The 13,551-nt window shown below is 47.7% G+C and overlaps 1 protein-coding gene and 1 long non-coding RNA gene across 7 annotated transcripts in view; one reads left to right on the top strand and one right to left on the bottom strand.

The window, feature by feature from the left end:
• Positions 1–13,551, bottom strand: part of UCKL1 (uridine-cytidine kinase 1 like 1) — a 79,441-nt gene that overhangs the window by 47,590 nt on the left and 18,300 nt on the right. Inside the window, exons 1-2 of one of the 5 annotated variants that reach the window (XM_082226107.1) lie at positions 11,908–12,432; positions 1,608–1,801 (exon numbers count right to left, since the gene is read on the bottom strand). In XM_082226107.1, coding sequence (XP_082082233.1) covers positions 1,608–1,801; positions 11,908–12,101 — 388 coding nt within the window. In that variant the 5' untranslated portion in view covers positions 12,102–12,432. Of the gene's footprint in view, positions 1–1,607; positions 1,802–11,413; positions 11,867–11,907; positions 12,433–13,551 lie in introns of those variants that run through there. The other 4 variants (XM_082226104.1, XM_082226108.1, XM_082226106.1 and 1 more) reach the window with 4 other exon arrangements.
• LOC309534355 overlaps positions 4,128–13,551 on the top strand; it is a 98,476-nt gene continuing 89,052 nt past the window's right edge. The window contains exons 1-3 of one of the 2 annotated variants that reach the window (XR_014220609.1): positions 4,460–4,626; positions 9,271–9,457; positions 9,578–9,635. This is a non-coding gene — a long non-coding RNA (uncharacterized lncRNA). Of the gene's footprint in view, positions 4,627–9,270; positions 9,458–9,577; positions 9,636–13,551 lie in introns of those variants that run through there. The other variant, XR_014220608.1, reaches the window with a different exon arrangement.

Here is a 13,551-nt window from a genome sequence, read left to right as displayed (position 1 = left end):
CCTTTTACAAGTCCACCACATGTGGAAGAATGTTCTCTCCACTTCTGGGTGCAGACTTCGTTTCAATCTTGTGTTTACTGATGGCTCAGTCCTGGGAGTCTATGACCCCCACTCCCCGAATATTGCCAGCATATTGAGGAAGCAACTTGCTTATCTGAATCAATTTGATTCCCTCCTCCTCTTATTGTTTCCTTTCTCCTCCTGTGATGGAACTCCTATTTGGGGACTTCCCTGGCTTTTTTCTGGCCCATGTAGGACCAGTCTGGATAGTTAGCCTGGTGAAGACTTGACGTTTTCATCCCCCAAAAAGTTATTGATTTGAGTTTCCATTGAAATGAGGGTGCATTTTAATGTTTTTACTGTTTTAATGTTGTATTTTAATCTTGTTTTTAAGTTGTATTTCAATCAATTTGTTTTTATATCGGGTGTTAGCCGCCCTGAGTCCGGTCTTGGCTGGGGAGGGCAGGGTATAAATAAAATTTATTATTGTTGTTGTTCTCTCTCTGGTCCCAGTTCTTGGACTATATCAACAGGCAATAAGTCAAAGAAAACCGGAATGCATTGCTGGTTGTTTAAGAGCAGTGTGTTGAGTTGTACTTGCAACTTTTTTTTGCAACGAGTTTAAGACAGTTTGCAGTAAACTTGGGAACACTTTCTTGTGGTGGAGAGCTCATTGACCCATACTGTGCAAGGAGTCAAGATGGAGGAATTCTGCTCACGTAACTCTAGCAGATGTGATCTGTGAAGGCAGCACTGAACTGCCTCTTTCTTCTATGCTAGTTAAACATCTGATAAAGATCCTCTCCTCAGCGAAGTTTCTTTAGACCCCTTTCTTTCCCCAGGGCTACAACAGTTTAACAAGAAGGTACAGCAACTCGGGCTGTCAGTGGAACTTTTGGGATCGATGTCCCTGCCATCTGCCAAGGCTGTAATAAAAACTAGGTTGTGGGATATTGAACGCCAAGAACTAACAGTAGCAGCAGAGAAAACATGTTCCCCTCTTTATTTTAAACTTTCTTGGGAAAATGAAACTAACCACAATTACCTTGAATTTCTGCTTAACCCTCAAGAAAGAAGGGCATTTTTGCTGGCCAGGTTTAATTCAAATCCATCCAACCTCCTCTGGGGAAGGTTCTCAGGCAGGGTGGAAGGAGAAAGAACTTGCCCATGTGAAGACCACCTGGTGGAAACCCTCACACATATGGTTCTCAATTGTAAACTATATGCTGATCTCCACTAGCAATTTCTAGATCAACTCTGCACCCCCAACTGGAAACCAGAGTTGGAGGTCATACATTTTCTGTTACTGGGGAATGATCAGGAGCTCATCAAGTTAGTGGATAAATATCTCTATTTGGTTTTTTTCTCGTCGAAATACACTGCAGACGTCTGATCTCCCTGGGGACCAAGAAATGTGACGATAGACTGCTCTGCCTCCTTTCTTTTAGCAAATGTTTTGTGCCCCTGGGGAAGTGGTAATTCTGTATTGATTTGTTTTGGATGTATGTATGTGATGCAAATAAAAGGTTTGATGATGATGATGAACTGCCTCTCCGTCTTATTCCCAAAACGCGGCCAGCCCTCGGTCTCAGAGTGAGGTGTCTTACCGATGACAAAGGCCTCCTTCGACTGTGCACCATGCTCGTTGTACCAGGGGGGCCGGCCGGCTGTGTAGATCGTCCTCTTGCTTGTCCGCAGCAGGGGCGGCTCAGATTTGCACTGGCTGGTGGTCCGTTTCCGCGGCGACCTCGTGGAACCCACTGCGGGGAGCAGCCTGTCCAGGGATTCGGCGCTGCTGTTGCTAAGGAGACAAGGAGAGGGAGAAGTCTGGGCCTCCATCAGCGGATGAGGTGGGAAACTTATCTCACAGGGTTGCTGTGAGGGATTAAAGGAGGAGGGAAGGAGATAACCACGCATGCCGCCTCAAGCTCCTTAGCAGAAAAAGGCAGAGGTGTAAAAGGTGTAAGGTGTAAAAGGCAGAGGGCCTTCTCGGTAGTGGCACCCGCCCTGTGGAACGCCCTCCCACCAGATGTCAAAGAGAATAACAACTACCAGACTTTTAGAAGACATCTGAAGGCAGCCCTGTTTAGGGAAGCTTTTAATGTTTAACAGACCACTGTATTTTAGTACTCTGTTGGAAGCTGCCCAGAGTGGCTGGGGAAACCCAGCCAGATGGGCGGGGTATAAATAATAAATTCTATTCTAAATGTAATGAAACAAACAAATCTGAACCTGTGCAGGTAACAGGGTAGCTGTAACAGTAGGGTGTGTCATTTTAAGGGGCGGAATAATTTTGTTGCTAATTTCTTCAGTGAGTTTTTTTTTTAAAAAAAGAAAAGAACGTTTTTGGGTGTGAGGAACTAAAACCTGCTATTCTTTTTGTGTCTGGACAACATTTAGATTGGTAAGTCTACGTCTGATGAAGCACAAAAGTTGTTTCAGCAAGCCAAAGAATTTCAGTTTTTCCTTCTGAGAACGTCAGGTGATGCTGAATCATAACAATAAATAAATAAATAAATAAATAAATAAATAAATAAATAATAGATAATATAATACTCTGATTTCAAGTACCTGGCAATCAGTTTTAAAGATTTCCGTGCAATTTCACGCACGTTTTACTTTTACCAAGCAAACCGAAATTATATTAATTTAATCAAAATATCTTTTGAATTCCTGAGCCATGTTACAACTTTGTTTGTTTGCTTTTGGAATTTGAAAGTTGAAAAAAGTGAACATGCCCCATTGTAACAGGTACCTGTAAACTGCCCTGGGATGCTGAAATGAAGGGCAGCAGAAATAACAACCTGATCTCCTGCTTCAGGTGAGGGGCTCAAATCATCCAACGTGTCAGCCCCAGTGCTAAAATTCCCAGTGGTTTCACCATTCATCCCTCTTCACGGGGAACTCTGGGAATTGTAGCTCTGGGGAGGGGACTGGGGAATCTCCTGACAACTCCCAGCACACTGAACAAACTACAGCTCCCGGGATACTTGGGTGGCCGTGGGGAAGCCATGACGGTTTAAAGCAGTATCATAGCGCTTTAAACATACGGCGCGGATGAAATTTAAAAAATTCTGGGAAATGATATATAGTGAGTTGAAGAAGATGTTCAAAATAACTTTTACAAAAAAAACCGGAGGCATTTTTGTTAGGGATTGTAGGACAAGACCTGACAAGGAAAAGAAAGAAATTATTTATGTATGCAACAACAGCAGCAAGAGTCTTGATTGCACAAGGATGGAAGAATGAGGAAACCCAAACCAAAGAACAGTGGCAAGAGAAATGAATGATGTTACCGGTATGTACTGAGTTGAATAGGATCCAAAATGCAGCAGACTGATTGGCCCTAGAACAATAGGATTCAGAATGCAGCAGTCTGATTGGTCCTAGAACAATGCAGCAGTCTGATTGGTCCGCAGGAGCCACCCAATCCAGCTCCAGGTGGAAGTGAATCCACAACCTGATTGGCCTACAGGAGAATCCCAGAATTAGCCAATCACATGCAGCCCATTGTGTAAATAATGTATATAAAGCAGATATTGTGGGGGAACTTCCATTCCTCCTCACCACTATGAGCTGAATAAAGAGCATGAAATCCACTCTCGACTCCGAGTATATTTCAAATGAACTATGCAGAACTGGCGAAATTGACATGCAAACTACAAGACAAGGACAACTGCGACTTTAAAGAAGAATGGGAACCTTTCACAAACTATTTAAAAAGACAACAAAATGAACTGGACTCCTTGGCAGGTTGTAAATAAACATACACAAATTTATGGAGGGTCAACATAGTAGATAGATAATATAAGGATGTATAAAATTTTATAATAGGCAGAAGTTAAAACTGGTTGAGAAATCAGAGAGAGGAGGTGAGGGAAGTCGTAGGCATTTGTTGGGGAGGTGGTAGGGAAAAATGGGGGGGGGAAATAATGATGATTTGTTTGAATAGTTTGTTATGTGAAAACTGGTAATAATTTAAAAATAAAATAAAATACGGTGCGGATGCTATCTTGGGGGCCAGAGAAAGCCCCCGTTCTTCTGCCACAGAGGCTCTTGCAGCTTGTATTTCGAACCCTGCCCTCTGGCCGGCAGCTGAGGGGGCAGAGAGGGACACAAACGGCGTGTTTGGCACCGACGACGTGGCCATCGCAGCCGGACCGCGGCGCTGTGATGAAGCTCTGCAGGCTACCGTCTCTCTGATATTTATACGATACGAAGCACTTGGCAAAGGTCAGCGAAGCAGGTTCTCTCAGCCATCAATCCCTGCGCGGTTTTGGGAGCAGGGCAGATAAACTTCCTCAGCGAGCTCTTTCGTGGTTGGCAAACACAGGGCAGGCACGCAGCCGCCCCTCTCCACCCCCAATGGACCCACGCCAGCAGGATAAGCCGCTTGGAGCAAAACAGCAGCAGCTCATTGAGCCAGGGACAGGACAGGACAGGTTATTTATAGTTGATCTTTTCCCCTCGGCCGGCCTCTCTCTGCTCCGCCTCCCATTTTCCACCCTGGGCTCACATCCTCTTGCCAATGCACTGATGGCGACAGCAACACTGCAAAAGTGGGACTTTATAAGAGTGCCCTGCAAATGAAAGCAGAGAGGGGGGACCCCTCCCCTTTGCGTACAGGTAAGGAGATCCAAAACCCCCCTACCCAGTAACTGCGGGGAAAGTTTCTCCCCTTTCCAGGATTATCTGGGAGTCAAAAATGTGGTCTCCAAGCCCAAGGTCAGGATGAAATATTGAAGAAAAGAGGTGGTTGGGATTGTGTTCCTAAACCTGGGGTTGTTTTAGGGTGACCACCTTTTCGAAACTTGAACCGGCCCCACACCTGTGCTTTTAACAGCAGCCTGCCGGGTGTCTTCTTGACAAGAGAAGCTTCGCCTGTTTGGTTTCCCCATGCCAGGCTGCTGTGAAAAGGCAGAGGAGCAGTAGGAGAAAAGATAAAGAGAAGAAGTCTTCTCTCTAGAATGGAAGTTTTCCCAGCCGTGGGGCACGATCCTATCCCGGTCATGGGACTGTAGGATTTGACATAATAATAATAATAATAATAATAATAATAATAATAATAATAATAATAATTTATTTATATCCTGCCCTCTCCAGCCAAAGCCGGGCTCAGAGCAGCTAACAACAATAAAAGTAACACAGCATTCTAAAACCAATTCATTCTAAAATCAATTCAAAATCAAATTAATGGCAACCATTGGGCTAGAGTTCTATGAGGATTACCGAAGGAGGGGGTCACACTGTGCCTTGGCCAAAGGCCTAGTGGAACAGCTCTGTCTTGCAGGCCCTGCGGAAAGATGTCAAGTCCCGCAGGGCCCTGGTCTCTTGTGGCAGAGCGTTCCATCAGACTGGGGCCACAGCCGAAAAAGCCCTGGCTTTGGTCAAGGCCAGCCTAACCTCCCTGTGGCCCGGGATCTCCAAGATGTTTTTATTTGCAGACCGTAGATTTCTCTGTGGGGCATACCAGGAGAGGCGGTCCCGTAGGTACGAGGGTCCTAGGCCGTATAGGGCTTTAAAGGTTAAAACCAGCACCTTAAACCTGATCCTGTACTCCACTGGGAGCCAGTATAGCACCAGGTGAATGTGATCCCGCAGCGAAGACCCCGTATGGAGTCTCACTGCAGCATTCTGCACCTGCTGGAGTTTCTGGGTCAGTCTCAAGGGCAGCCCCACGTAGAGCGAGTGGAACTTTCATTACACTGGTACAAGAAAATCACCCATGGTTTCCAGTGATGACAGGGGCGTGCAGGCCACTTTTGCTGCCATTTTCTGGTTGTGGGTTTCCAGCACCCTGTTCTCACAGTGGCTGACCACGGAGAGAAACCTGCAAACGCGATCCGCGTACAAGAGCCGCTCTCTCCCCTCCGGTGGTTTCCAGAAAGTGTTCTTCACAAGCATCGCTGCCTCCGACTGTAGGGGCAGGGCAGGGCCAACATGTTGAGCAGCTATGGATGGCTCTCTTCCCCATGAATTTGCAGTCCCACCACATGGGCATGGAAGCAGTGTCTGTCTCCTCCTCGGACTTACAGTGGTACCTCGGGTTAAATACTTAATTCATTCTGGAGGTCCGTTCTTAACCTGAAACTGTTCTTAACCTGAAGCACCACTTTAGCTAATGGGGCCTCCTGCTGCCGCTGCGCCGCCAGAGCACGATTTCTGTTCTCATCCTGAAGCAAAGTTCTTAACCCGAGGTAATATTTCTGGGTTCGTGGGGTTTGTAACCTGAAGCGTCTGTAACCCGAGGTACCACTGTAATTGGTGTACAGGACGGCTCTGCCTATTACATTAAGGACAGGTCATGTGTTTGGGTTTCAAAGGAGGAGTACCAAGGGAAACAAAAGCAGTCACGAACTTCCCTCCCCTCTTCTTATCTGATTGCTCAGGTTTTGCAAAGCTGGAAAACCGTCTTGCAAAGTGCTCCCCCTTGCCTTTGATCTACGAAACTCAACATCTGGAAAGCTCCTTGTAAGAGTTCCCTGGGTTCCCATAACGAAGTTACGACAGTGGTACCTCTGGTTGCGAATGGGATCCATTCCAGAGCCCCATTCGCAACATGAGCAGAACACAACCTGTGTCTGCGCATGTGCGGGTCACGATTCGCCACTTCTGCGCATGACGTCAATTGAGCGCATGCGCATGCGGCGAAACCCGAAGTAACCCTTTCCGGTACTTCCGGGTCGCCGCGGGACGCAACCTGAAGCAAACGTAACATGAGGTATGACTGTATCATTATGCATACAGTACTCGGCATTTGGCTTATTCCAGGGCCACTGAGAAAAGATTTTCATGCTCCCTTCAGGGAAGAGTATATGCCTGGAGCGGAGGCCTCATACAGAATAGTAGAGTGGGAAGGGACCCACAAGGGCCATCTAGTCCAACCCCCTCCAATGCCGGAATCTCAGCTAAAGCATCCATGACAGATGTCCACCAAACCTCTGTTTAAAAACCTCCAAAGAATAAGAGCGCAGAACCTCCTGAGGGAGACCGTTCGACTGTCAAACAGCTCTTACTGTCAAAAAGTTATTCCTGATGTTTAGTACGTTTCCGAGCACAATTCAAGGTGTTGGTGCTGACCTTTAAAGCCCTAAACGGCCTCGGTCCAGTATACCTGAAGGAGCGTCTCCACCCCCATCATTCAGCCTAGACACTGAGGTCCAGCTCCGAGGGCCTTCTGGAGGTTCCCACATTGCGAGAAGCAAAGCTACAGGGAACCAGGCAGAGGGCCTTCTCGGTAGTGGCACCTGCCCTGTGGAACTCCCTCCCACCAGATATCAAAGAGAAGAACAACTACCAGACTTTTAGAAGACATCTGAAGGCAGCCCTGTTTAGGGAAGCTTTTAAAGTTTGAGGCATTACTGTATTTTAATATTTTGTTGGAAGCCGCTCAGAGTGGCTGGGGGAGCCCAGCCAGATGGGCGGGGTATGTATGTATGTATGTATGTATGTATGTATGTATAAATACTGTAAATAAATATCCAGCTTCTCCGATGAGCAGAAGGGTGAGGTTATGACAGTGGTATTCCCAGACCAAGGACAAAGATTGTACACCTGCTGAACGTTAACATGCGAGCATCCCTTTTCGAGTGCACACTCATTTGCTGCAACATGCGAACACTCTTCACAGCCGCACGTCACTTCAAGGTCTGCTCCAGCAGCTACAGGAGCAGGGAAGTTGCTGTCCGTCAGAAATTGCAGGACTCTCAACTTCCATCAGCCCCAACCAGCAGGAAAAATAAGACAGGGGGGGTAAGAGGGGGTTGGAATCCAAAGGCTAGCCATCCCTTGTTCACTGTGTGTTGATACTGCCCGTGCGCACAGAGAAAGGGCTCATCCATTCTGTTGTTTCATGAGAATAGTCCTCCTCCTGCACTTCCTCCATTAATTCTCCGATGTCTGTATGACGTTCTTCTCCACATCACTGCCTTCCCACACTCTCCCCTCCTTCGATCCAGATTTTCACACAAGCCTCCTTTTCGGAGCGTCTATCCAGACACCGAATCAGTAGCCTGGCCTCCACTGAGAGCTACCCCAGGGACCTTCAAGCTTTGTCTTCTCGCAACCACTGGAGAGGACTGGGAAGTGACTAGGGCCCAAGAGCCACAAAGCAGTGTTGTTGCTATGGTCCCTTGGTTTGTGTATACTACGGAGCAGTAATAATAAATCAATGTACCCATAACAGCTACGGGTGGCTACTAGCCATGAGGGATATGCTCTGCCGCCACAGACAGACTTTGATCATCTTTGGTAAAACGGTGCCCAGAGCAAGGCTAAAATTTGGTGCCCCCAAATGAATCTTCTCAATTATGGGTATAGTGGTACCTCTGGTTGCGAATGGGATCCATTCTGGAGGCCCGCTCGCAACCTGAGAAGAACGCAACCCATGTCTGCGCATCTGCACATGCGCGGGTCACAATTTGCTGTGCTTGCGCATGCGTGCAACGTCATTTTGCGTGCCTGCGCATGCGCGAGCGGTGAAACCCGGAAGTAACCCTTTTCGGTACATCTGGGTCGCCGCGGGACGCAACCTGAAAACACACAACCTGAAGCAAACGTAACTTGAGGTATGACTGTATTCTCAATTTTGAATATTAATAATAATAATAATAATAATAATGCGTTCATACCCTGCCAATCTGGCTGGGTTGCCCCAGCCACTGTGAGCAGCTTCCAACACATATAAAAACATAACAAAAGGTCAAATGTTAAAAACCTCCCTACACAGGGCTGCCTTCAGACCGCACCACCCTAAATCTGAAGCTGAGCCACGGTTCTGGATACTAGTTGATGGAAATCACAGGAGGGGAAAGTGGTTTTGTGTTCAAATCCTGCTTCTGGTTGGCCACTGTGAGAAGAAGAGGACGCTGCGCTAGGCGGGCCACTGGCCTGATCTAGCGGACTCATAATAAATAGCCCACAAATTGCTACCGTTTGGTGTCCTCAACAGCTGCCTAAGCTGGCCGCCTCACTCTGCCTAATGGTCGCGTCCTGGCACCCCTGTTTTTAAAGGGTGATTTTTAAGCACAAAGCTGGGGACCCCTCACAATTTGCCAGGGCAGCTGCAGGGCATCTCTGTGAACGCAACGCAGAGGTGCCTTGCAGCTCGCACTTTGCTCCTAGCAACATCGATCCGCTGGAATATGGAATCAGGCACTGGGGGCCGGGGAAGCACGCATGCATTTCACCTGCAAAATAACCACCAACCGGCTCCCTCAGAGAGACAGAATAACGCTGCGGCGGCAATTAACAAGTGTGCTTTGCTCCCAGAGCGACGCTGACATGAGCAAGCGACGACAACAACAGGAGGGAGGAAGGAATAAGGCAGGAATCCATGACGCTCGCTGGTAGCTGTTATTCATGCACAAGGAGTTTGCTTCTGCCGCATCTGAACACTGGAATCTCCAGAGGGACACAGAGGGGACTTTGGGCACCTTGGCAGCACCAATATTTACAGGTAATTTGTGTGAGATGCCTTTGTCCCTGTTGCTGCCCCTACTTCCCACTGGTAGTGGGGTGGGAAAGCTGAGGGGCAGGGAATTCACATGTGACAAGCTATACGCCCCTTTGGTTTCAGATAGTACATGGGCAGACGAGTCTAAAAAGCCCAGGACACAGATTTTCACGGTCTTTTACAGAATCACAGAATCACAGAATCACAGAACTGTAGAGTTGGAAGGGACCCTGAGGGTCATCTAGTCCAACCCCCTGCAATGCAGGAATATGCAGCTGGTCCATACAGGGATCGAACCTGCAACCTTGGAGTTATCAGCACCATGGTCTAACCCACTGAGCTATAGCAACCATGGTGGCTCATTTCTCATAAGTAATGTATTTGGCATTAACTCTGAAAGGGTATACAGTGGTACCTCAGGTTAAGTACTTAATTCGTTCCGGAGGTCCGTTCTTAACCTGAAACTGTTCTTAACCTGAAGTACCACTTTAGCTAATGGGGCCTCCTGCTGCCGCCGCCGGAGCACAATTTCTGTTCTCATCCTGAAGCAAAGTTCTTAACCTGAAGCACTATTTCTGGGTTAGCGGAGTCTGTAACCTGAAGCGTATGTAACCTGCCTGAAGCGTATGCAACCCGAGGTACCACTGTATTTGATTCTGTCCAAACTAAGCGTCCTACAGCAAAATATACATCAGAACCGAGTATACGCCGAACGACCTGTTCTCCAACATACTATTAATGGTGAAAAGGTCAAAATTCAGGAGACACCAGCAAGGTTGCCGGAAATTATTGTCTCCGCTGTCAAAGGAGAAAGAAAGGGAATGAACTCTTGTATCAGATACACCCGCAAGCCAAATATGCAGTGAAAAAAATAGCTATTCATCAGAGAGTTGGAAGGTATGGCGTTCACTAGGGACGAAGTGAAGTGATATCTTTAAAAATACTGTTATTTTTCCATCTTAAAACAGGGGTGGGAAGAAACAACAGAAACACAAGCAAACACACACACACACAAATCCACAAATAGACAAGCAGGATCTGCAACAAAATGTTGCAGTATGGAGTGTTTCTGTTCCTCCAGGATACTCCATTCCATTCCCCCTCCTGCTCAGTTTTCCGTTCCGTCTCAACCACAATCTGTCAGCATTCTGCAATAAGTAAGCATGCCCAGTTCCTCATTTGGTTGTATTGCCCTCCACCCACCAACTCCTGACCATTTTTTAAAAAAAAGCAAACTTTTTTTTCTATTGCAAACTTTGGGATCCTCCAAGTTTGCAGATACTTCTCTCTCACGTGTGTGGGTGAGTCTATTCTGACTACACAAGCAATGGCACGCACAGCCTGAACATCAGAATTAGAGGGAACGATCATTCTCCCCACCCTCTGAGATTTAATCCGGAATAACATCCAAACCCCTTTACCATGCACCTGTTATCATCAGTACAGCACAGAATAGTATTTCGGATCAAATGATGCATCAAAACCCACCTTTCATCTCCCCAAATAGCTCATAGGTCCAGTAAGGGGCAAGTTAAGAACCTATTCCACCTGCTTCCGACTGACCAAAGGATGCATGTTTTATGAAGAGCACGTTCTCCCGCGGAAACACGTTTTGCTCCCTAGTTACCATTAAGGGGGTGGGGCAGTGAATCAGTTCACAAAAGAAAGAACCAGCCCAGGTGAATGAAAGGCAGCACCCCCCAAAAAAAAGCCCAGTTGCATGCACAACACCCCACATTGCACCCTCCCGATATCTGCGAAACAGCCAGTTCTCTAATGCGCCGCTCCTGAAATTTCCAAAAACAAGTGTTTTGTTTTGCAATCCAGAAAGCAGATCTCCCCTCTCCTCTCTTCGCCACCCCCTCCTCTGTTTTCCAAGCCTTCTAAAAACTCGTCCATCCTGCATCCGAGAGTTAATTTACATCCGGAAAGGGGGGGGTACGGGACAAAAGCACTCACCTGCCTTCAGGTCCGAGGGCCCAGCAGCCAGAGATCCTGACCCCCGAATATACAGGGGATCTGTTCATCTCCCCCTAGCCGGAGAAGGGTCTGGGGTGACTGTGGAAGTGGCAGAAAGGCTTCAGGTGTTTTTGACTCTGGGAGAGCTGGCTTGTGGAGTGTGTGTGTGTGTGTGTGTGTGTGTGTGTGTGTGTGTCTCATCGCAGCCTCAAAGAATTCAGAGTCCCTAGGAAGTTGACTACATGCATTCCGGCCTTTACAGTGAAACGAAGCGTGGGTCTCGCCACTCAGATCACAAGGGGAGGAAAGGGGTGGAAAACACCACCCAGGGGGCTTAGGAGAACCTACAAACTGGTAGTGTTCAAGGAGACCCGAAAAAGTCCGGTGTGGTGTCAACAGCGAGAGAAGGAGGGAAAAGAGAGCCCTGCCCGGGGAACGAGAGAGTAGCCAACACGCATAAGAGGATAGCTTAACCTAGAGATTATGTTCATTACCTGATATTAATAGCACTGACTTTGTAAAGAGAGGAGGAGTCGCACGGCACAGCCTCCCAAGCAGCCCCTCTGCTCCGGAGACACCAAAACATGGCTGGCGGAGGGCCACAGGCAGCCGCTCCTGACATTTGGAGCGTGTCCGGGGCCTGGCGGAGAAGGGCAATGCACAGGAGAGGTGCGGAGACACCTGGCATGGGAAGAGGGGGCAGAGGAAGGCTTTTCTTCCCTCCTCAGCATGAGAACGCCGGTGGAGCTGAATGTTGGAAGATCCGGGACGTATAAAAGAAAGAGCATGAACTGTGGAACTCACTGCCACAGGACGCAGGGGTGGTCAACAAATCAGATTGCTTTAAAATAAGATTAGGCAGCAATGCTTATGAGTACCAGCTGCTGGAAGCCACTGGAGGGGAGAACGCTCTTGGGTTTGAATCTTGATCGTGGGTTTCCCACAGGCATCTGGTTGGGTCACCGTGAGGACATGATGTTGGACTAGATGGGCCAAGCTGGCCGGGGCAGATGGGAGTTGTAGTCCAAGGCACCTGGAAGATGCCAGGTCTGGGAAAGCCGCCTTAGCCCTACACTCCCAGATCCTAGGCGCTAATGTGAGCAGAGGCTCCTCAGCTTGTAATTATCTTGCTGCAAAGCAAATCATTAGCGCAGGGGCAGCTAATCTGCCCTCCTCCAGATTTTGCGGGACTAGAACTCCTGTCATCCATGAACATTGGCTGGCTGGGCTGATGACAGTCCAACAATGACTGGAAAGCTGCAGGGAGGAGGTGGGTGGAGATGGGAGTTTTGGTTCTCTCTGTTTCTCAAAGCTCTCCATGCAATAATAATTAAAAAAAACCTCACGAAAATTAATCTGCATTTTAGTGTGAATTTCTTCTAACAAACATGCTTTTACAGTGGTACCCTGCAAGGTTTGAATCCATTCTGGAAGTTTGTTCGATTTCCAAAATGTTTGGAAACCAAGGCGCAGCGTAGCTCCTGCAGCCAATCAGAAGCTGCAGAAGCCCCGTCGGACATTCAGGTTCCAAAGAATGTTCACAAACTGGAACAATCACTTTCGTGTTTGCGGCATTCGGGACCCAAAACGTTCATCTTGCAAGTCGTCCGAGATCCAAGGTACAATTGTGTATTCAGTTTAGCATGCACATTTTCAGAAGCAATTTTTCCTTCTACAACGCATTGCAATATGTTCTTTTCCCTGATATTGTCTCTGTCTCACACACACTTCCTCCTAACAGATGTGCTTTTGCAAACATTGCTTGGTTGGAATTTTGCATTGCAAAATTCGGGTAATTTCAAAGTTGGAAGGATATCTGTTTTGGAGAGTAGAGTGCAAATCTGATAAGTCCACCTTCAAATGTGCCCTGAATCGAATTTCTCCTCCATGCTTAGCCTCAGGTTAAGCTACCCCAGCCTTGGATGTTCCTCCTTGAGGCGGTTGCATAAGCCCCAACGCAGGCCGTCCATCTGGGCCATCAAGACGTCTAAGAATAAACTCCCCTCATCGCCACCCAGTGCAGCTTCCTCACTCTGCACTCTCAGCAAATTGACTGGCTGCTTGCCCTCTCGGATAAATTACAGCCATCACATGCCCCGGGGTCTGTTGTGGGAAACGAAACCCATTAGAAACAAAGG

This window comes from Podarcis vaucheri, assembly GCF_965113315.1.
Source record: "Podarcis vaucheri genome assembly, chromosome: 6".
Classification (NCBI taxonomy): domain Eukaryota; kingdom Metazoa; phylum Chordata; class Lepidosauria; order Squamata; family Lacertidae; genus Podarcis; species Podarcis vaucheri.
This window is presented reverse-complemented; position numbering and strand designations above follow the sequence as displayed.